At 45.6% G+C, this 20,461-nt stretch overlaps 1 protein-coding gene across 4 annotated transcripts; it reads right to left on the reverse strand.

Moving 5' to 3' along the window:
- Positions 1-246: 246 nt before the first annotated feature.
- On the reverse strand, positions 247-14,784 carry IFT22 (intraflagellar transport 22). 4 transcript variants are annotated; one of them, XR_009055566.1, is made up of 7 exons: positions 14,647-14,747; positions 12,468-12,544; positions 12,251-12,340; positions 11,410-11,612; positions 10,439-10,678; positions 4,206-4,422; positions 247-265 (listed from the first exon to the last, which is right to left on the reverse strand). XR_009055566.1 is itself a non-coding variant. In XM_057750101.1 (5 exons), exons 1-5 carry the CDS (start codon positions 14,683-14,685, stop codon positions 10,530-10,532), a joined length of 558 nt encoding a protein of 185 aa, XP_057606084.1. In that variant the 5' UTR covers positions 14,686-14,784; the 3' UTR covers positions 10,078-10,529. The 4 variants fall into 4 exon arrangements, 2 of the variants coding, with proteins under 2 accessions (XP_057606084.1, XP_057606085.1); XR_009055565.1 differs by lacking the exons at positions 247-265; positions 4,206-4,422 and adding an exon at positions 8,548-8,656; XM_057750101.1 differs by lacking the exons at positions 247-265; positions 4,206-4,422 and having other exon boundaries at positions 10,078-10,678; positions 14,647-14,784.
- Between the last annotated feature and the right edge of the window lie 5,677 nt (positions 14,785-20,461).

The following is a 20,461-nucleotide window of genomic DNA, read 5'->3' on the forward strand; positions in this document are numbered from 1 at the left end:
GGACATCAGGGCTAATCTGACTTCCGGGGTGGGGGGAAGGGTGGCAATAAGGACGAGATCACCTTCTTCCTGTGTGATCTGGAAGAGAACGGCTGACCACCATCCCAGAGAAGGCAGGCTATGTCTTCACTCAAGGGTAAGTGCACCTCCATCTGTGACGGCCCTGGACCACAAATCCATCTGTGTGTGTCCACTGCCATGTGCACAGCCGCATACAGTCACCAATTCCCAAGTCATCTTGAGTCCCTCGGTGCTCAGAGATGCTCTGGAGAATACAAAGGACAAGATGTGGTTCTTCCTCAAAGAGCTTTATGTCTGTCTGAGAAGAAAAAGGCATGAGAAGGTCAGGAAGGACCAGAGCGTTACCAGGGTGCTAGATGGGGCTCAGGGGCAGTGGACCCGGTGAGCAGAGCGCAGGCTGGAAGCCCAACTGCAGGGCCACAGGGTCCCAGGAAGGCCTCATGGAAGAGGTGGGCTTTGGGCCGGGCTTGGAGGGTGGGCAGCATTCAGAGGGATGGTGGTGGGGGCTGCATTCCCCGGGGAGCTGCACGTGAGCCATGACCATGGGTGCTCAGAACAGGTTCCCTCATCACCCTCTTGTGAAACAGAGGACTCAGCCAGTGGTTCCTCTTCTCGCTGCTGTAACCACAACAGCCAGAGGCTAGAGGGTTTGTGCAGGCACAGAGCTTTGTTTGGCAGAAGTGGGGGCCTGTGATGCTTTCATGTCCCACGGGGTCATCACAGCATGAGGCCAGGGCCAAGGACATGCTGTCAGCACCTGTACTCAGCCTTTCTCCCAAAGCAGCATGGCAGGGGCCATCCTGGGGGCACTGCTGCCCCTCAGAGGCAAGAATCTGGAGCCTTTATGCTGAAGGTATCATTTTTGGGAAACCACAGACTCTAAGCCCAAAACTCACTCCACTGGCACAACACACATGGCCAGACGCTTGGACCAGATTCCAGCAGATCAAAGAATTCATGTGGAAAAAAAAAAAAGAATTCATGCAGCAGAGGAAATCTTTGGATATTCTGAATAAGAGGAAATTCATCTTGTAATTTATACTAGAGAGAGTCCCTGTGAATTGCACCAATGTAGGAAAATCCTCTGAGCCAGCCAGGCAGCAGCTATCAGAGATGAGAACTCATGGGGAAGGGCTGGCCGGGGGCGAAGGAAGCAAAGAGAGCGCAAAGAGCTCAGCCTGGAGCCCATCACACCGGAGAAAACCGACATCCTCACATCCTCGTGAGTGCAACAGTGCTCCAGTGCTCCGAGAAAACAACCCTCACCCAACCACGGCTCCCTCATTCTGCAGCTGAGTCTTCCACACGTAATGAATCGAGGGTGATGATCACTTCAGGAGAAATCAGCCCTCATTCATCCCCCGAAGCTTCCGACTGGAGAGAGGGCCGATGCTCATCATGAACCAGGGGCTTTTGGGGGTCCTCTGGCCTCAGGAAACACGGCGACCACGCAGGGCCCCAGGAGGACTGTCAGAGGGGCCTCAGAGCACACGTCATATAAAATGGTCATGGAAGAGAAAAACACGACGAAAGGGCAAATTCAGAAAACGATTTTGTTGGAACTTGCACGTTTAGCACCTGTAATGGAACGAAAGACTTGGGCTGGAAGGGATGCAGACACCTCGAGGCAGAGAGTCTGCTCTGGGCACACAGTCGTGCACTTGCAGCCCCTGGGGTCCTCGTGCCTAGGGACCTAGTACCGTGCAGGAGAAAAGCCGGGCTCTGGAGCTCTCCGCAATCTCCTTTTCCACGGGGCCTCGATACCGATGTTTCTTCATCAACATCCTCCTTCCTCTCCCTTCAGTAAAGTCCTGGCCCTGTGTCTCCCATGTGCCTACCTGTCACTGGTGCTGCCCAGTGGCCAGGAGGCCACCTGCTCATCAAGAGGCTAGTGACCACTATTACATTTGACAACTGGCATACGTGCCCCAGGGAATGCTGCTGTGACTGGTCCACCCGTTCATTCATTCATTCAACAAATATCTTTTGAGCATCTCCTCTACTCTGTAGCTGGCACATTGTTTGTGCTGGGGTAAAGGCCAGGGGAGAAGGAGGTGTCAGCCACCTCCCCAGAGTGGCTCAGGCCACCCTGGGGAAGAGAGAGGGGAATCAGGAAAACAGGAGCATCTTTGAGACTGCAGGGGTGTCTGTGTCCCAGGTTTCAGAGGAGGCTTCGGAGAGAGTGCTGCACAGGGAGGGAGGAAGAACTCTGATCTCGTGACTGCCTCCCACATGACGGGCTAGCATGTGCTTTCTCTGAGCCTCCTGCATGCGTGGCACCCATGGTCTCCACTTTGTAAATAAAGACGATCCGGTGCGTGCACAGCTAGCAAGTGGCACAGCTGGTCTAGGACCTGTCTCACTCTTGATCCTGCTGTCTTCCCATCACCACAGAAAGAGAACGGGTCCTTCGGCGCCACTGTTCCTTGGGCAGTGTTTCCAGAGGCTTCGGGGACAGTGAGAGGGTCCTGGTGAAGCAGGAGGAAAGGAGACGGAAGGGAAGAAGGGACTGGCTTTTGTAGACTCTACTTTAGGGAGCAGAGGAAGGCACACGCATTCGTTCTCTCCTCTGTTCATCCATTAGGCAAATCTTTACTGAGCCCTGTGTTTGGTGCTGGGGATGCGAATGAGGAAGACGGACCTGCTCCTGCCCTGGTGGGACTTCTGTTCTAGAAGGATCCAGCAAGGGTAGCACAGAGGAGAACCCTAACCTCGACTCGCACCGCTGAGGCTGCCTTCTGGGCAAGGGTGACATGTCAGGTAAGACCTGGAAGAATAAGCATCAGCCTGGTGTGTGCTGGGAAGCGCCTTCCCGAGAGACCCGCGCTGGCAGGTCTGTGGGTGATGAGCAGAGTGGAAGGCTCTGAAAGACGGCCAGCGTCATGTCTGTGAGGAAAACAGTGCGTGACGTGGGGGGAGGCGAGGAGGGACCAGGTCATCCACCGACCTTAGGAGAAGCTCAGACTGGACCCTAAGGACAATGGGAAGCCATGGAGAATGTTAATCTCGGGGAGGCCTCCAGCAGTGTCTAGTGTATCCCTTCCCTTGGAAGCCCAGGGCTGCCACTGCCAGGAGAGGGCTGTCCAAGGGTTCATCAAACTAGGGCAGGTGTGGTCAAAGAGTGACCGTGTGAGTTCTGTCCTTTTTCCTCATGAACCAAGGAGGTTTCCAAGAGGTGCAGTGGGCAGAGTGAGCAGTAACCCTAGAACCGAGCGCGGGTGGCTTGATCCCAGGGAGGAAACCTCTGAGGCGTGAAGGGCAGACCTGAGGGGTCCCCACAGGAGCTTTGCGACAGACTGTGTGGGCAGGCACCCCCCTCTCGTGGCCAAAAGAGGTACTGCGCCTGTGTTCCCAAACAGGCTCAGCTCTAGGTTCTCCCCGTGAAATGAAGTTGGGGCTGCAGGGAGCTGTGGACCCCAGGAGGTTCCCCACCTGTCTTTTGTCTTTCTTTTTTTTTTTTTTTTAACAGAAACCTGAACAGTGGAGAAAATGTATATATATGCTTAAAAAAATGCTAGAAAGACACTCAGTGTCACCAGTGATTCTGGAATAGGTTCTCGAATAGGTGACTTATTTTTTTTCATTGTCTTTATACATATTTTAAAACTTGGATGTGTAGTATTTTTCTTGATAAGAGGAAAAAAAAGTATTTTGTTTTTTAAAAAAAGAGCAGAAGTGACAGAAAAGCGCACCAAGAGGGGGCTGAAGTGGAGGCTTGGTGGCTAGCGTGAGAGCTGAGCGGCTTGGTGAGGAGCCACTGCCCTGGCAGCCCTGGGCCCTTCATACCTGCAAGGCACAAACGCCGCTGCTCTCAGAGCCACGCGGAGGAGGCCAGTGCTGAGGACCAGGCTTCCTGGAGGCTGCCCTCCCGGCCGTTTCCCTCTAGCTGGGTCCTTCAGTTCACATGCATCCAGCCTCAGAGTTCCTGCCCCTCTGCCTTTCTTTCATGTGCTCACCCTTCTCCCATCAGAGAGCAGCCTCCCAACTTGGTCACGCAGTGGCGCTGACCTCCGGGTTCTGAGTGACCTGGAAGTGTATTCCACACGCTCACACTGGAGAGTTCTCTCCTGTGTGGACTCTGATGCAGAATGAGGGCTGGGTCTGCTCAGAAACTAGAGCCATGCGTGTTCCACCCACGGGGTCTCTACCTGGATAACTTTTCCGGCTGGGGACAAGGAGCTCACCTGGCTGGCAGTTCTGGTCACTCTGGTCACCTTCCCAACTTCTCTCTTCTCTCTCCTGCTCAGAACTCTTCTCTGGGGCAGGACATCTGCTCAGCCTCCCTCTAGTAGGTTCCCTGACGCTGGTCTAAGGGACTGGATCGGGGGGGCCAAGGACACAGCCCCCGTCATTGCTGGGGTCATTCTTGACTGGAGAGGTCCCCAAGGAGGCTCACTTGTGCTGTGGGAGGGTTACATTTCAGAGAAACTCATGAGCTTCCCTAATTTCAGAAATGTCCTGAAATACATAAAATATGTTTTTAAAAAATCAAATAAAACCCCTTGATTATGGCAATATTCAACCCCACTAAATACAATAATACAATGAACTCTCAAGTTCCCATCACCCAACCTCCACAGCTATCCATTTTCTGCCATTCCTGTTTCCACCACACCCCACCACACTTTGTGTGTGTGTGTGTAGTATTTTAAAGTAAATCTCAGATTTACCTTAAAAAGTAAATTAAAAAGTAAACCTTTTTTCTGATAGATAATTCAGTATGTTTCTCTAGCAGATACAAATTAAATTACACTTGATGTTTTGGGGGAATATATATGATAACAGAATAGTTTAGTGATCTCCTGTACCCATCTCCACCTCCAGTAATTATATATTTTTACACCTGGCCAATCTCCTTTCATCTGCTCTCCCCTCCCCACCACACTGGATATTTTTCAAGCAAATCTCAGACATCATTTCACCCATAAAATCTGAAATGTCTCTAAAACCCTTTTCCTTTTAAAAGCATAACCCCAATAGCATTATCACAACTAAAAATTTTAAAAAGTAATTCCTTAATACCATCCATGTTCACATCTCCCTGATTTAAAAAAAAAATTGCAATTGGTTGTTAGAATCATGATCCAAATAAGGTCTACAGGTTGCATTTGTCTGATAGTCTCTTTAGGTCCACTTCCCTCTTAAAAATTTTTTTTTTCTTTTTATCTTGTAATTTGTTGAAGTATTTCAGCAGTTTGTCCTTAAAAGGAAATGACACTTAATAAATGCTCGAGCGCCAGTTCTGTGCCAGGCACTGTGCTTTGTGCTGGAAATAAAGGCGTGAGCAGCTATGGGGCAAATCACTGACTCTCTCTGGGCTTCGGTTCCCTCTTCTCTAACAGAAGAGGACTGGCCTAGATGCTCTCTAAAGGCTCCACTCTGATTCCCCTCTCATCACTGTTGATCCACTGTGTGAGTCCACGCAAACCGCAGCCAAACTTACTCCCTGGGAACCCTCTGTGCCGGTGGGGGCGGGCCGGGGCCGACACCCTGCCTTTCTGCGCTGCTGCCCACTTGCCTGGGTGCTCGGAGGCCGAGGTAACGCGGGAGGAGCTCGCCGGGACGCCGCAAAATCGCTCGGATAGCAGCGGCGACCGGTATAACGGCAGCCGCTCGGACCCCCGGCACGAGCCCTGCGCAACTACACTTCCCACAGCCCTCTGCGGCCAGCCGGTTACCACGGAGACGGGCCGGGCTCGACGGCTCCGCCACAGTCCTGGGCCTGGGCCTGCGGGTGGCCGTATGCAGAACGGCCTCCACCCCCACCCAACGGTTTCCAAACGGGCCGGCCAGGGGCCCCCGCCACCCAGCCCTTGGTTCTGGGGCCCGAGAAGCAGAGCCATTTGGCCGGGTCGGGGCCGCCGGGAGGCTGAACTACATTTCCCAGGAGGCTCCAGGCACACTCGCACGGGGCACCAAAAAACGTAACGTCGAGTTGTCGCGAAGGAGACCAGTCCCGGGGTATTTGGGCCCCTGAAGCTCATGGAGAGAAGAGCTGGAGACAGAAAAGAGGGATAGAAGAGAGAAGGAGGGAGGGAAATTTAGTTATAAAGCAACATAAAGAGTACACTCCCGCCTGTTTAACTTTGTTTCCTCGGACGCTCAGGGCCAGCGCGAGCATCGCACAGCCCTCTGGGAAATGCAGACAGCGCTGCCCTAAGGGCTATGGGAAATGTAGTCATTGATTAACAGCCACTGCGGATTGAATTCTCCTTGCCTCTTCTTTTCCACTCAAACACAATGTTTACCTGCCCAATACTTACAGAATCTGTCCTTTTCTCTTCGTGCCAACCCTCAGTGCTGTATTTCAGACACTCCCTTAAGTCTGTTCTCCACGAGGTCACCAAAGTAATCGTCCCTGCTCTGCTTAAGGCTCTTACACAGTTAACAGAATCCAGTCCACGTTAACCGGCTGGCATGAATATTTGACCTCTCACCTACTGTCTCCCACTAGTCTCCTCCTACGTAAGAACCATTCTCTTTATATTGTTCATATCATTTGCGATTGATATCTTAAAGCCACTGCCACTATTTTCAAAAAATACAGAGCACATCTTCTTGCTTTTAAGTTGCTCCCCGCCGCCCAAAGAGTGATAAATTCTGAGTGTAGGTGGATTTGCAAAATATTCTTGAAAAGTCCTGGAAATAGGTTTCTATCAGTAGAAACCGAGTTCCTCATACTTTGATAAAATTAGAATTTTATTTCTCTGAACAAAATATTTCATTACATGATCTAGTTAACTCACACCTAGGTGTTTTCCAGGTCTTGTAAAGTCACACAAAAGAGTAAAACAAAAAACAAAACACGATGGTTCCTGTATGAAATACTTATCACAAAACTCCAGTAAGACTATAAATGTAAAATAGTTGTTGTTGTTGTTTTTAACACAACACTTTTAAAGTATAAGATATATAATTACGCTTGGTCCAAAGAGCTGTTTAAGTGTGTAGCAAATCTGCCTGAGGCTTTAGGGAAAGGAGGCATACTTTTAAAGGCTATCAGAAAGCCTAGATAGGAATGAACTGTACCGTGTAAAAAGACAGATGAGGTGTTGCGCACATCAAAGCACCAAGAACTTTCCTTTTGAAGTGCGAATACTTGGCAGACACAACATTTCCATTAGCTTTTAACTTCGGTAGGAAGAATGGCCCAGATCATAAACACAGAGAATTATTTAACTGATAAAGCAGTTTAGAAGTCACAGACAAAAATATGTAATCTCTTCTTAACATTCAAAAGCAGAGTTTCCTCCTTCCTCATTTAATTTCTTTGGTTTTGGTTTTTAAAACGTAGAATCCTTCATTTCCTGCCTGAGGAAAGAGTACATTTGTTGAAAAGGCATAGGTCAAGGCCAGGATATTCACATAATTCTCAGGAATCAGGTGGGGAAGGCTGAAGTCAAGATCTAGAAGAGCCATGGTTCAGAATGATTTTAAGTGGTAAAAATGCCATTACCTTTTCAATGGGTATTAGGAGCACTGCTCTTTTTAACTCTTATATGTTCTCGGTTACCAGCAAAGTTCCACCTGTTGTTATAGCAATTTAGCCTACACTTTGGATGTAAGGGTCTTCTGGTGATACGGACATTCAAGTTCGTAAGTTTGTAGTTTTCTTTACAAGAGAGAGCTTCAGAATACTACTTGGTCATTTGATTGGTTTCAAGAAATATGATGCTAGATCTATCTGCAACATACTTGCAAACCATTTTCTGGGTGGTTTAGCTTCAAAAATGGTTATTTGCCCTGCTGTTGTTGCTGTGGTTGTTATTGCTTTACTAGGTTTGGTCTCAAAGGGTGACAGTCTTAGCCAGGTCCACTTGTGGACTCATCTGCCCAGTTGCACAAGACAGTGGAAAGAGTGGGGGCATCGGGTCCAGTTCTGTCCCTGTCCCTAACTTGCCGAGTCACCTTGAACTAGTCATCTGTCACTGCCCCCAAACCTGCTTCTCCTCTTCCATTAATGTCTCAGTGAACAGCATCTGTGGTAGGCTGAACAGTGGCCCCAAAGATATCAGACCTACTCCCTGTAACATGCATATCCTGTACATGATACTTTACTTGGAAAAACCATCTTCGCAGATGTGACTAAATTAAGGATCTTTAGATGGGGAGATTATCCTGGATTATCCTGGGCCCAAAATGCAATTGTAGGTGTCCTTATAAGAGTGCGGTAGAGGGTGGTTTGAGTCAGATACACAGAGGCGAAAGCAGTGTAAAGATGGAGCAGAGAGAAATTTGAAGATGCTGGCCTTGGAGACTGGAGTGATACAGCCAGAAACCAAGGAATGACAGCAGCCACTCATCCTTCTTCTGATCCAGCCCTAACACCGCAGTCATAGGGGCTTTTCTACCATGGAGATCCGACCACATCAATCTGCAGTGAACATCCTTCAGTGGCACCTCAAACCCTGACTCCTTGGCCGGATCTGAAAAGCCCTTCACCATCTGACCCCTCGTCTTCTCTCCTCACCCACACATGCACACCCACCCACCTCCACTCCCCTCCTCCACATACTCCACCTCACTCACTCACACACTCCCTCCTCCACACATTGTTGAGTGATGCTCCACTACCGAGTTTCCCACACGTCTAGGCTGTTTCATGCTTCTGTGGCTTTCCTGTGCCTTGTCACATCTGTGATACAGAGAAAGGAATCTTATCTCAACCATATGCCAGCACACACATGGCGACTAGAAAATGGTTCTGTGACCTTGTCAATCAGAACGAGGATTCCAAGACTGGCTGTCTTATCCTTCCCTCAACAGGCTGATCATTGAAACCACTTCCCTAAAATTCCACATTCAACATACTTATGTCCCAATCATGTTTTTCAATGCCATTAAAATGTCCATCAACGAAAATATAATATTTCAACATAAATTGTTAGTAAAAGTATCTAATATAAAATTCCAAAATAAATGGTTAAGTGGAATATTATGCAGCTGTAAAAAAGAAAAAGGCAGCTCTATATATTTACATAAATCCTCCAAATAAAAGAAGTACAAAAAGCAAGTTGTAAAAAAGTGTGACTAGTATGTTACTGTTTCCATTAATAAAGCACATTTTTACATGCACAGACTTCTCCTGACAGAATATGGAAGGTAAGTGGGGAGCAGGGAGAGGGGAACAGGGTTTGGGGACAGGGAAGACAGGGAGACTTCCTCATTAAATGGTCTCGTTAACCTGTGCACATGTGGCTTCTTAAATTTTAAATCTCGATTCAAAGACTCACAAGGGTTGTACCCTGGCTATGAACGTAAACAAAAGCTGTTGGGTTAATTTTTCTGTTGAGCTCTTGGATAATTAAAAATCAGGTTAAAATAATTTCTGTTTGTTTTGGAGCTGTAGTCTCAAGATCAATTAGTATCACTGCAGCTATTATGTAAAGATTTACTACAGTTCGCATTAACATAACCTGTGTTCCTTGCAAAAGTTCCAGCTGAGAGCAGGTCAGGCAGAAGGAAATTAACCTGGGTTTAAAATGTGCTCACAGGTAATCCAGGCAGTTTACTAAGAGCTGACTGTAGTACAATCTAAATTTACTGGGGACTGTCATCGTCCGCCAACACCACCCTCTCAAGCTGACTGCCCACAGGGCTGCATTTCAGCCCTCTTCATTGTAAGTATGTAACACAGCCAAGCATATTTATTCATCTCTTCTAAGCATCTCTACTTTTCTTCCACTCTCAGTTGAAAAGACCCACTTCTAACTTTTGATCTACTTAATATGTTTTCAGGTTGGCTATATTAAAAAATTCAAAATGTAAAAATTATGAAAGAACAATAATTCCTAAGATCACTAAAACAAACTCATTTGTACAATAAGCTATAAACTCACCACATTTGGTTATCCTGAGCATTAAATATTTTGATCATTTTTACAAATTGGTGTTATGACAACATAACATCGTTTTCCCCTGTATTACATGAAGTAATATTTAAGAATTGAATTCCCCTGAGATAATAGAAAACCTTTTTAGAAGATGTGTATGTATTCTACCTTCCAATGTGATATGGTGTCCAGATATCAAGGACATCTAAATAAAAATACAATCTTGGAGAGGTTAAGTGCTAATATTTTTCAGATATATCCTAGGCAAACTGTACAGATTAAGGATTGAAAATCACATTTAAACCAATCCATGTGGATTGAACTACTGTTGTATCACTGGGCTATGACAAGTTACAATTCCATAACTTTTATAACATGACATATGTGAAGGAGAAAAAAAAACCACCTCAGTTTTCCAGCTCTTTGGAGAGATCTGGGGCAAAGGAATCTGAATTCAGTAATAGGATTTTCTCAGCTGAACTAAGGACAGAGAATAGATGGTACGAGTTTACTCCCTGGCTGACTGACTGGTACCTTCAGGCAAATAAGGAAAATGTCTTCTACAGCCAAAGACAGATGAGAACCTTAGTAGGTGGATGGATTTCAGCTCTGCACTGAAATTGACTTCATTTGGGATGTGGAAGCATCCAGATGCAGCGTCCAGATGAAGGCTGGTTAGGTGATAATTGACATCTCCTCCCGGTCTCTGCTCTCAGATACTGAGTTGATTATGCTTCTTAAATACTTTATGAATTCCATTCTGATCTCTTCTGGGTCATCCTCAAGATTCGAGTGTACCAGCTTCAGCTTCTTCAAGGGTGGTGCTTAAAACGGAAAATAATGCAATTAGGCATGAACTTTTTTTTTTTTGCGTTCATATGACTAAAATATGTTTTACTTCTGAAAATGTTACTTGTTACAACCAAATAATATTTAAATAATTAAAATTACTTTCTTCTGATCAAATTAGGCATGAACTTTTAATGAGGGGCTATTTCTAGCTCCAAAGGACCTGAGTTTTACAGGAGTCAATTCATTTAACTCTCTCAAGTCCAAAAATAAAGTTGTGCCTTGCTTGACATAATTTAGTAGAGAAAGGTTTCACCACACTGCCACCTGGCAACAGGATCACAGCTCTCCAAGCCACTTCCAGGCTGTCTTTGTTCTTACACCAGAAAAGAAGGCATTTCTGAATTTTCTGAGTGGTTTTCCATGATTGCTTTGACACTTCTGTAATGGTGTGTGTTATATGCAAATCAGAGCTTAAAGGCAAGTCAGGAAAGAGTGTCCCTAATAGTACCGATGAGTGGCTAAAACAAAGTTCCTTCTCCCCCCTTAGTGTCTGCCTGCTTTTAAAGTGCCTGCATACTGGCCTGAATGGTACTATAGATCTTGCAGCCAAGCAATTCTGATTTACACGTTGAGAAAAACAAATGCCTAGAACACAGCAGGTGCTCTGACTGCACGGAGCTGCTGCTTTCCAAGACACGGCGCAATATACAAATGCCCAGAGCATTTCAGACAAAAGCAGAAAGGAGAACTCTAGGCTCCTTACCCAAAGCCAGGTTTCCTTTGTCACTTCCAGAGCCTGGTTTGTGGTGTGCAATTAACAGACACTGAGTATCCTGTAAAAACTGCTGCTGCACGAAGCAGGAATACCACATCTCAATTTCCTTCAGGTGGCTGGGGATGTCAGCATTGAAAACGATCACCACCCCGTGAGAGTCCTTCATCAGGGCTGGCCAGCAAGACTCAAACCTGCATGGTGGAAAAGGACACAGCACCAAGGGTAGGTGGCTCTGGTTTCTGTATTTGTTTTTGTTTTATTTTTAATTTTTATTGTAGTTGATTTACACTGTTGTGTTAGTTTCTGTAAAGTGAATCAGTTATGCATGTATACATATCCACTCTTTTTTAGATTCTTTTCCCATATAGGTCATTACAGAGTATTGAATAGAGTTCCCTGTGCTACATAGTAGGTCCTTATTAGTTCTCTATTTTATATATAGTAGTGTGTATATGTCAAACCCAATCTCCCAATTTATTCCCTCACCCTTGCCCACTGGTAACTATAAATTTGTTTTTTACATCTGTGACTCTGTTTCTGTTTTGTAAATAAATTCATTTGTACCATTTTTTTAGATTCCACATAAAAGCAATGGTTCTGGTTTCTAACTGTGGACTTTGAAAATAATGTCTAAGTATTAACCGTGGATGGATGACCTCTCACCGTACCATAGTCTAGTTGCTGAAGTTTCAAGAGCAATGCATGGCACCAGTCATTGGTCAAGCCCCTAACACACGCTAGGAAGGGCGCTAGGCCTGAGTCCGAGGTACCGGGCGCACAGCTGATTTTTTAATCATTTGATGGAGCAAATGCTCTAAAGGAAACATACTTTGGATCACCGCCACAATCCCAGAGTTCAAATTCACACCCCGTGCCTTTGTTGTTGCTGGTAATGTGTGGGTTCTCAAACTCCAGGATCCTAAAGATAAAAACAAGAGCAGCACCTCTCCTTAGGAAACATTATACTTTGGGAACACCACCAGCACCAAAGTAGGCGGCAGGTGATGGCCAGGGACTCTGTGGGATGCAGATTTGTCAGGGCTCACCTCACTCCTTGGGTTGGGTTGTACTCGGTGATGTCAGAAGATTCTGTCAGGAAGTTGGCCAAAACAGTTTTTCCACTCTGTGAAAATGAAGACAGTAAAAGATCTTTGCTGAAGAGCAGAAAAGTAAATCATAAGTGAGCCCTCCAATAGCCAGCCTGGACCCAGGTGCGATGAAGTAGAGGCCATGCCACCCTGAGGTCACTGGGGCAGAGGGTGCTCTCTGGTTGGGTGGGCACAGCCCGCTCTGGTTGGGTTGTAGGGAGCACAGATTTCAGTGCTGGCTCTGCTGCTGGGTGATTTTACCCACTTCCAAGCAGAGGGAATAGCTAGTTCAAAGGCACCAGGGCAGGAATGGATGTGGCACATTTAAGGAATAGAAGGGCTGGTAAGTTTGAAGAGTAGCAAGGGAGGGGGAGATATGTATATGCAGAAATATCTTTCGTTGTTGAAACTAGGTGATGGATACTAGGGTTCATTGTTCTTTCTTCCCTTCTATATGTTTGAGAATTTCCATCTAAAAAAAGATATCTGTGCTTGTTTTGCTTTTCATAATTCTGAGCTGTTACTTGCCTATTTAATAGATTATGTCTTAGAGAGTTCTCTGTGTCAGTTTACATGGATTTGCCTCATTTTGTTTCACTGCTGCACAAAGTAAGAATGTATCTTAGTTTTAGACATTTATTTGCTGGTTGATGGGGACTAAGGGTGTTTCTACCTGTTCAATATTGTACAGGACTCATGGGGAAAACTTTGACAAGTCTTTAGCTACAGCAGATCCTGAGAAATGTAATGCCATACCAAAGGCTGTGCACATTTAAAATTTCAATCCCAGAATACTCCTTTCCCTAAAAGCATTCTAACCTTGCATGTTATCAATTTTCTAAACTTTTCTCATCCAAACTGATGAGCAAATAAGCGTCATCTTTTTGTTTTCTGTTCTGTGACTATGAAGCTGAGCATCTTTTCATACTTATTGGTCAGTTGTATTTCTTGTGCACAGACTTTGCTAGATTATCTATTGAGTTGCTTCTCTTTTCTTTACTGGTTCTTAAACTTTCCTGTTCTACCTATGAATCCTTTCTCTGTCATGCATTTTGCTAATACTTTCCCCTGGCTTTAATTTTGCTGTCGTTTTTGTTTGTTTGTTTAATATTTATTTACTGGCTGCATTGGGGCTTCATTGCTGCACGCAGGCTTTCTCTAGTTGTGACAAGCTGGGGCTACTCTTGGTTGCAGCGGGCAGGCTTCTCATTGTGGTGGCTTCTCTTGTTGTGGAGCACGGGCTCTAGGTGTGCTGGCTTCAGTAGTTGCAGCACATGGGCTCAGTAGTTGCAGCATATGGACTCAGTAGTTGTGGTGCATGAGCTTAGTTGCTCCACGGCATGTGGGATCGAACCTATGTCCCCTGCATTGGCAGGCGGATTCTTAACCACTGCGCCACCAGGGAAGTCCTGCTGTCATTTCTTTTAAGATTTTTTCATTTTTGTATTGTGTTTAAGAAGACCTTCCCTGTCTCAAGATTAAAAACCTCTCAACATACATTCATCTACTACAGTGGTTCCCAGTGAGTGGTCCCTGGATGACCAGCATCTGCAAAATACAAATTCTCAGGTCCCTCCCAGACCTACTGAATCAAAACTCTGGGATAGACCAGCAAGGTGTGCTTTTAACCAGCCCACCAGGCAATTCTGATGGTTGCTTAAGTTGGAGAGGTATTCATTTATTACTTCCACAGTTGTTTTACACATTTAGCTTTTTAGTCCATTTGAATTTTATTCTTGTGTACAGTGTGACAGGTAGATTTAATCTCCCGCCATCACCACCGACATTAAAAGCTAATTGTTCCAAGACCAGGTAATAGTTCAGCCTTTCCCCCTGGTTTTCTTGTTCCACAGACATATTTCATTAGGGACAGCCACAGGCGCAAAGGAGAGTCGTGAGATCTAGGCTCTGATTCCAAACGCCACTCACTACCTTGGGCTTTCGGGCCTCAGTACAATCGGGTCACGGTCTGGGAACGCCGAGTTCATGGTGAAGCCAGCGGCGCACACCAGGGTGGGCGCGGTGGGACTGGCCTCCCGGCTCCTGGGGGTGCTCGGGACGCCAGGCATAGCCCCGGGGACGACCCCGCGCCCGCCCGGGCCCCGCCTGCCGCCCCGTCCCCCAGCCCTGGCCTCACCTCGCAAGGCCCCACGAAGAGGATCTTAGCCTTCAGCATCGCTGTCCGCCGCCTCCAGACCCGCCGGAGCCCACCCAGGCGCTGCCGGAGCCAGCGCAGTTGTCAGGGCGGAGCGGAAGCAGCCGCGCCGGTTGGCTGTCTTCGTTCCCATGGAGACGGGAGCGGCCGCGGGGGCCGACGGGAGTGGGCGGGTTCCTGCAGGGGGCCGGGCGCCCGAAGGGCTCGGGGGTGGTCGGCTGGCTTTCTGATGGGCAGCTTGGGCTTTGGGTTGGAAGTGGGCGGCGAGGCAAAGCAAGAGGGTAAGGAGGGAAGCAAAAAAACCGGATCCAGATTCGCTTCTGAGCGGGGAAGCCCTCAGAGCTCGCGAGTCTGGCCTTTCCGTAGGAAGGAGGCGGACGGCGGGTCCCCAGTCTCCTTTATTCCTCCTTGTAACACCGGTAGCTCAGACGGGCCAAGTAGCTGGTGAGGTGGGGTTGGAACCAGGCATCTGACGCCTATATCACTCTGGCATAATACTGTCCACATCGTGAACGGATTTATCATATCCCTGGCCTAGTCTAGAAAAGGTCAGGGAAAAAACGAGTCTCTATAGGGGTTCACCACTCACCGTCATTTGGATGATCGGGGAGAAACCAAAAGGATAATAATGCCCAGCCTTGTTCACTGGCAGCACAGGTGTCTGAATGCATTGCTGCTAAATTCAGTCATTAGGTCAGTTTTAAGTTACGGAGCTGGTCCAGATTGTGGGTGAGGCCATGAAATTTTGTCTGTATGCCTAGAGTGCCAATACAAAATATGCTAGTCTCCCCAAAGTGCTAGTGTAACAACAGCAGCAGCAGCAGAAACAACAACAACAAAACCAGAATAAATCGAATACCAAACTGCTTTTTTGCAAGGTGAACCCTAAGGAAGAGTCTGCTTTAATTTCAAGATGTCGTTAATTGATTGATTAAATAAATACCTTTCGAATGCCTGCTGTCTTCTGGGTAATGGGGATGTGCATGTGCCTCTTGGAGCTTTCATTCCAGTGGAGTAGAGGGATGTTAAGTAAACAAATTATTTTAAAAACGTACTCTCAGGTAGAGACAATTTTAGATATTGGTAAGTGCTATGAATAAAAATAAATCACTAAATAAATCACTAACTAAAGAGTTAAAGGGGGATTTCCCTGGTGGCACGGTGGTTAAGAATCTGCCTGCCAATGCAGGGGACAGGGTTGGATCCTTGGTCCGGGAAGATCCCACACGCCGTGGAGCAACTAAGCACGTGTGCCACAACTACTGAGCCTGTGCTCTAGAGCCTGTGTGCCATAACCACTGAGCCTGGGAGCCACGACTACTGAAGCCAGCACACCTAGAACCCAAGTGCAGCAACGAAGACCCAATGCAGCCATAAATAAGTAAATAAATAAATAAATAAATTTATTAACAAAATAAAAGATTTAAAGGATGTGAAGGAGCCAATTTTGGGTGGGGTAATCAAGGCAAGACCTTGGTGCGGAGGTGACATTAAAGCAGGAAACTGAGTGAGGAGAGGGAGTAAATAAAGCATGTGAAAGATCTAGGGTAAGAGCAACCCAGCAGAATAGCAAGGGCAAAGACACTGAGGTGGAAATAAGCTTGGCATGTTCCAAAAATAGCCCAGAGGGCCTGGGACACTGGTGCAGGAAGAATTACGGGGAGAGTGGTAGGAGATGCTTTTGGAGAGATTGTGTAAGACTGGGAATTCATTCTAAGGGTGACTGGAAGCCTGTGCCAGGATAGTATTTGGCTACGTGTCATAGAAACTTCGCCACAGTGACTTAACCAAATAAGGGATTTATTATTTTCTCACATAACAAGGAATCCAAGGATAGGCATACAAGGGCTGATGCAGCTGCCTTCTCCTTACTTTCCTGCCATCTTTGGTGAGGCTGCTCCACTTTTGTGTATTTGCTTTCTAGGCAGGAACAAAGGAGAAGAGCAAAGGTCAAAAGATATAGAGTACTACAGACCCCCCCTTTTCTCAGGAAAACAGTGGCTTCCTTAGCACCCTAATCTAGCGATTTCTCCTTATGTCTCATTGGTTAGAACTGTACCATGGCCTCCCTAACTGCAAAGAAATCTGGGAAATATAGATTGTAGCTTTGCACATTTCTTTTCCCAAGAAGTGGGGCCCAGAGTGGAAGTGGGGGTGGGTATGGAGATGGGGAGTTGATATTGGCTTGGAAACTGGCCAGCCAAAAATTCCTTAAGGAGGATTCTGAGCAGTGGATCGACATGATCTGATTTATGTTTAAAAGTGGTCACTGGGTGCCGTATGGAGCAAAGGGGGCAAGCATGGCTGCATAGATAGCAATTAGGAGGGTGTTCAGGTAGCTTAAGAGCTGGATGCTGGTGGTTTGGCTAGGGTAGCAGTGGAGGTTGGATCTGGGACACATTTTGAAGGTAGAGCTAGCAGGAGTTGCTGATGGATTGGATGTCAGGGAAAGAGGAATTAAGGATGAGTCCCAGGTCATTGACTTACGTGGTTACATGGAAAATGTTTGCCATTTCCAAACTTGGGAAGGCTGGGGGAGGGTTTGTGGTGGTAGATTAAGAGTTCTGTTTTGGTTATGTTAGTTTTGAGATGCCTGTTAGTTGTTGAGGGAGAAATGGGATGTAAGACTCTGTACCTGGTGAGCGAGGTGAGGACAAGAGCTATAAACCTGGATGAGATATCAGTCAGCATGTGGAATGCCATTAAAGCCATGGACTAGCTGAGAAACAAGTAGGAACTAAGTGTCTGCAGAGAAGATAAGTGTAGACAGAGAGTGCCCTGGGACACCCTGCTATTTAGAGGAGAATCTAGCAAAGAAAGCCAAAAAGGAATGTCCAGAAAGGCAGGAAGGAAACTAGGAGAGCATGGCATCATTGAAGCCAAGTCAGGATGGTGTTGCAGGACAGGGAGTGATCCATCTTGTCAGATGCTTCCAAGAGATCCAGAGAAGTCAAGGAAGGCGAGGAATTAACCATCAGATGTGGTGGAGGTCATTGATCATTTTTTAAAACTACTTTTCACTTAACATCTTTAAACACGTTACCACATGTATATATAGTTTTATAAAAATGGCTAAGTATGATCATGCATTTGGTGCAATCTCTTTTTTCTTTGTCTTTTTTGTTTGGCTTCCTTACCTAACCCTTGACCTCTCCCTTTCCCTCTTTACTGCTTGAAGTTTTCACTCCAGTGAAGAGACAGACAATGAGTAAACTCCCAATGGAGAGGCTATGATTATAACCTGCAGTGCATCCTTCGATATTTTTCTCCATATATCTTATAAATCCCCATTCTGCAAGGCTCTAAGTACACAGAGATCTGTAACAGGTTGCTAAAAGGTGACTCTATCCAATTTTGATTGAGGCTTTAAAGGCCGACAGTAGGTGTTGAGTGTCTCCCAGAGTCTAGTCCATTTCTGTAGAACTTAGCGCATCACCTGGAAGTTACCAAAGAGTCATGAAGCTGAAGAGGGAGAAGGGGAAAATTTCTTTGAAGAGTGTGCTGTTTGCTCATCTCAGGTCAAGTGAGAGATGAGGCTTCAGAGAACTTGTGTCCCCTGGCATTTGGGCAGCTCCTGTTTTCACAAGGCACCTTTGAAGATTATGTGCTTGAATCCTTAGTTTGGGGTTCTGGAGGAGGAGGAGGGATGCATTCTCAGTTGATGAAAAATAAAGATGGAATGGAAATAACCTGAATCGAGGGGCTTTGTATTTTGGGTGTGAATTAATTTGACTGAAACAACAAAACTGTATTCCAGTTGGTAACAAAACAGTGTGAAGGTTGACAGTCTAGAGATGGTATGGCAGTGCTAAAATGGCCTCATGTACCAGGCTCTTATTTCCTCTGCTGTCCTAAGTTTTAGTCTTTGTCCTCATGCTTGTTACTTCATAGTTACAAGGTGGCTGCTGTGCCTCCAGGCATTGTGTCTGCAGTTAAGGAAAGAAGAGGGAAGAACATATGCTTTTCTGGTTGAGTCTATCCTTTTTTAAAAAAATTAACAGTATTTAGTTAAAATTTACATATATAATAGAGTATACCTATTTTAAGTCTTCTTTGAGTTTTGAAAAATGCATAGACTCCTATTCATCTACATACCATCTTACCATCTTACTCAAGTTATGGAGCTCAAGTCTAGATGGGGAGACCAACCTGTATAGTGCTTTTCACTATACCTGTATAGTGCTTTCCCAAATATAATCTCATTTTAATTCATGACTGGAGCTATTGCTAGAAGGCAAGCAATGAGTCCATACCCTAAATTGTTATCAGGGAGGAGGCAGGAACCATGAAGCTTTACAACAGTTCTCCTTTCTGTGTGAAAAGATGCTGTGTCTCCTCTGTGCATAGAAATGGCTTTGCCTCTCAGTCTGCACCAGCTGTATCAGGTCCAGAGGCAGGGCTTCCTCAGCCCCTGTGTTTCCTGAGCCTCACTGGGAGATGCTACATCCCTTAACAATCCATGACTTCTTTGAGGAGTCTTATTTATCTTTGGGTCCACTGGACCCAGTTCAAAGCCTGGTACACAGTAGGTGCTCAATAAATGTCAGTTCAGTCTCCCTTTCTCCCTGCACATGCATGCAGACCCACATACACATGCACTTTCATTTACTCTATAAATGTGTAAGTTAATGAAAGTTCCCTTATACTTGCCTTGGGGGCTTTATTTTTTGTTTCCAGGTGAGAGAAATAAAAAATGTGAATTGCTTTACATTTCTTGGATATAGGTACTATATAAATTTGGGATTATTATTATAGTAGATTATTGAAATACTTTGCTTTATAGCTTTCATTTTAATTAGAAGAAGTTGACTTCAGACAGCTTAATACCCAGCCTTTGGTCCTGAAGGGAGCAATACAACATTGGCAGGGGCCAGGCCTGGATGACCTAAGAGTAATTTTTCCCCTGATTCTGTGACTTGATGCAATAAAACCTCTCACTTGAAAAATTTAAAGAAATACATTTGACATATTTCAAGTCCTTTCTATAAATTGTTGAAAAGATTTAATATAACCGCCAGTCATAAAATCTTTAATTTGAGTTGACCTTCCATGGTCCCAATTCTTACACATGCAGTTTTTATTACTAAAGAGTAAATGATGGATTTCCTGTTATTCAAGGGAATAAAAATGCTCTTCAATCAACTCCTTCTACAAGATAGAGATTTGAACATATTCAGTTCTACTCTCAAAGATAGGAATGATCACAAAATGGTTTGTAGCCTGGAAGTATTTTGTCTTCTTTTAATGCAGGCATTCCTTATTTTTACTATTATCTTTTAAAAAGTTCTAGCCAAGGATAAGGTTCAGCAAGTTTGGTTTAGGGCAAAATTAATAAAATAAAATTATTTTTCATCAATTCCCATTAGAAAGCCTGAGCTATGCTTTCAATATAAAAAAATATTTCCCAGCGGGTTGAAGATAAAACTTTTGGCAAAAACAATGAAACAGGGTTGTGGCTTAACTAGGACCTTTTGTCTTCATCTGGCAGTGTCCTGCATGCAGGCTTTGGGGAGGCAGTTGTGTGGCCGAAAGAGCACTGATTTTGGAGTATGGTGGAATTTGAAATTAGCTGAGTAATCTTGAGACGATTACTTATACTCTTGGGCTCATTGGGAGCCCGCATTCAAGATGGCCCCGTGACTCTCACATCTTTGTTTTCATGCTCTCATGTAGTCCCTCTTGCACTGAAAAGGGCTGACCTGTGTAACCAATAGGATATCGAGGGATATGTGACTTCTGAGGCTGGGTCATAAAAAGACATTGTAACTTCTGCCTTCCACTCTTTGATCAATCATTC

Source organism: Hippopotamus amphibius, chromosome 9 (genome assembly GCF_030028045.1).
Source record: "Hippopotamus amphibius kiboko isolate mHipAmp2 chromosome 9, mHipAmp2.hap2, whole genome shotgun sequence".
In the NCBI taxonomy this organism is placed as follows: domain Eukaryota; kingdom Metazoa; phylum Chordata; class Mammalia; order Artiodactyla; family Hippopotamidae; genus Hippopotamus; species Hippopotamus amphibius.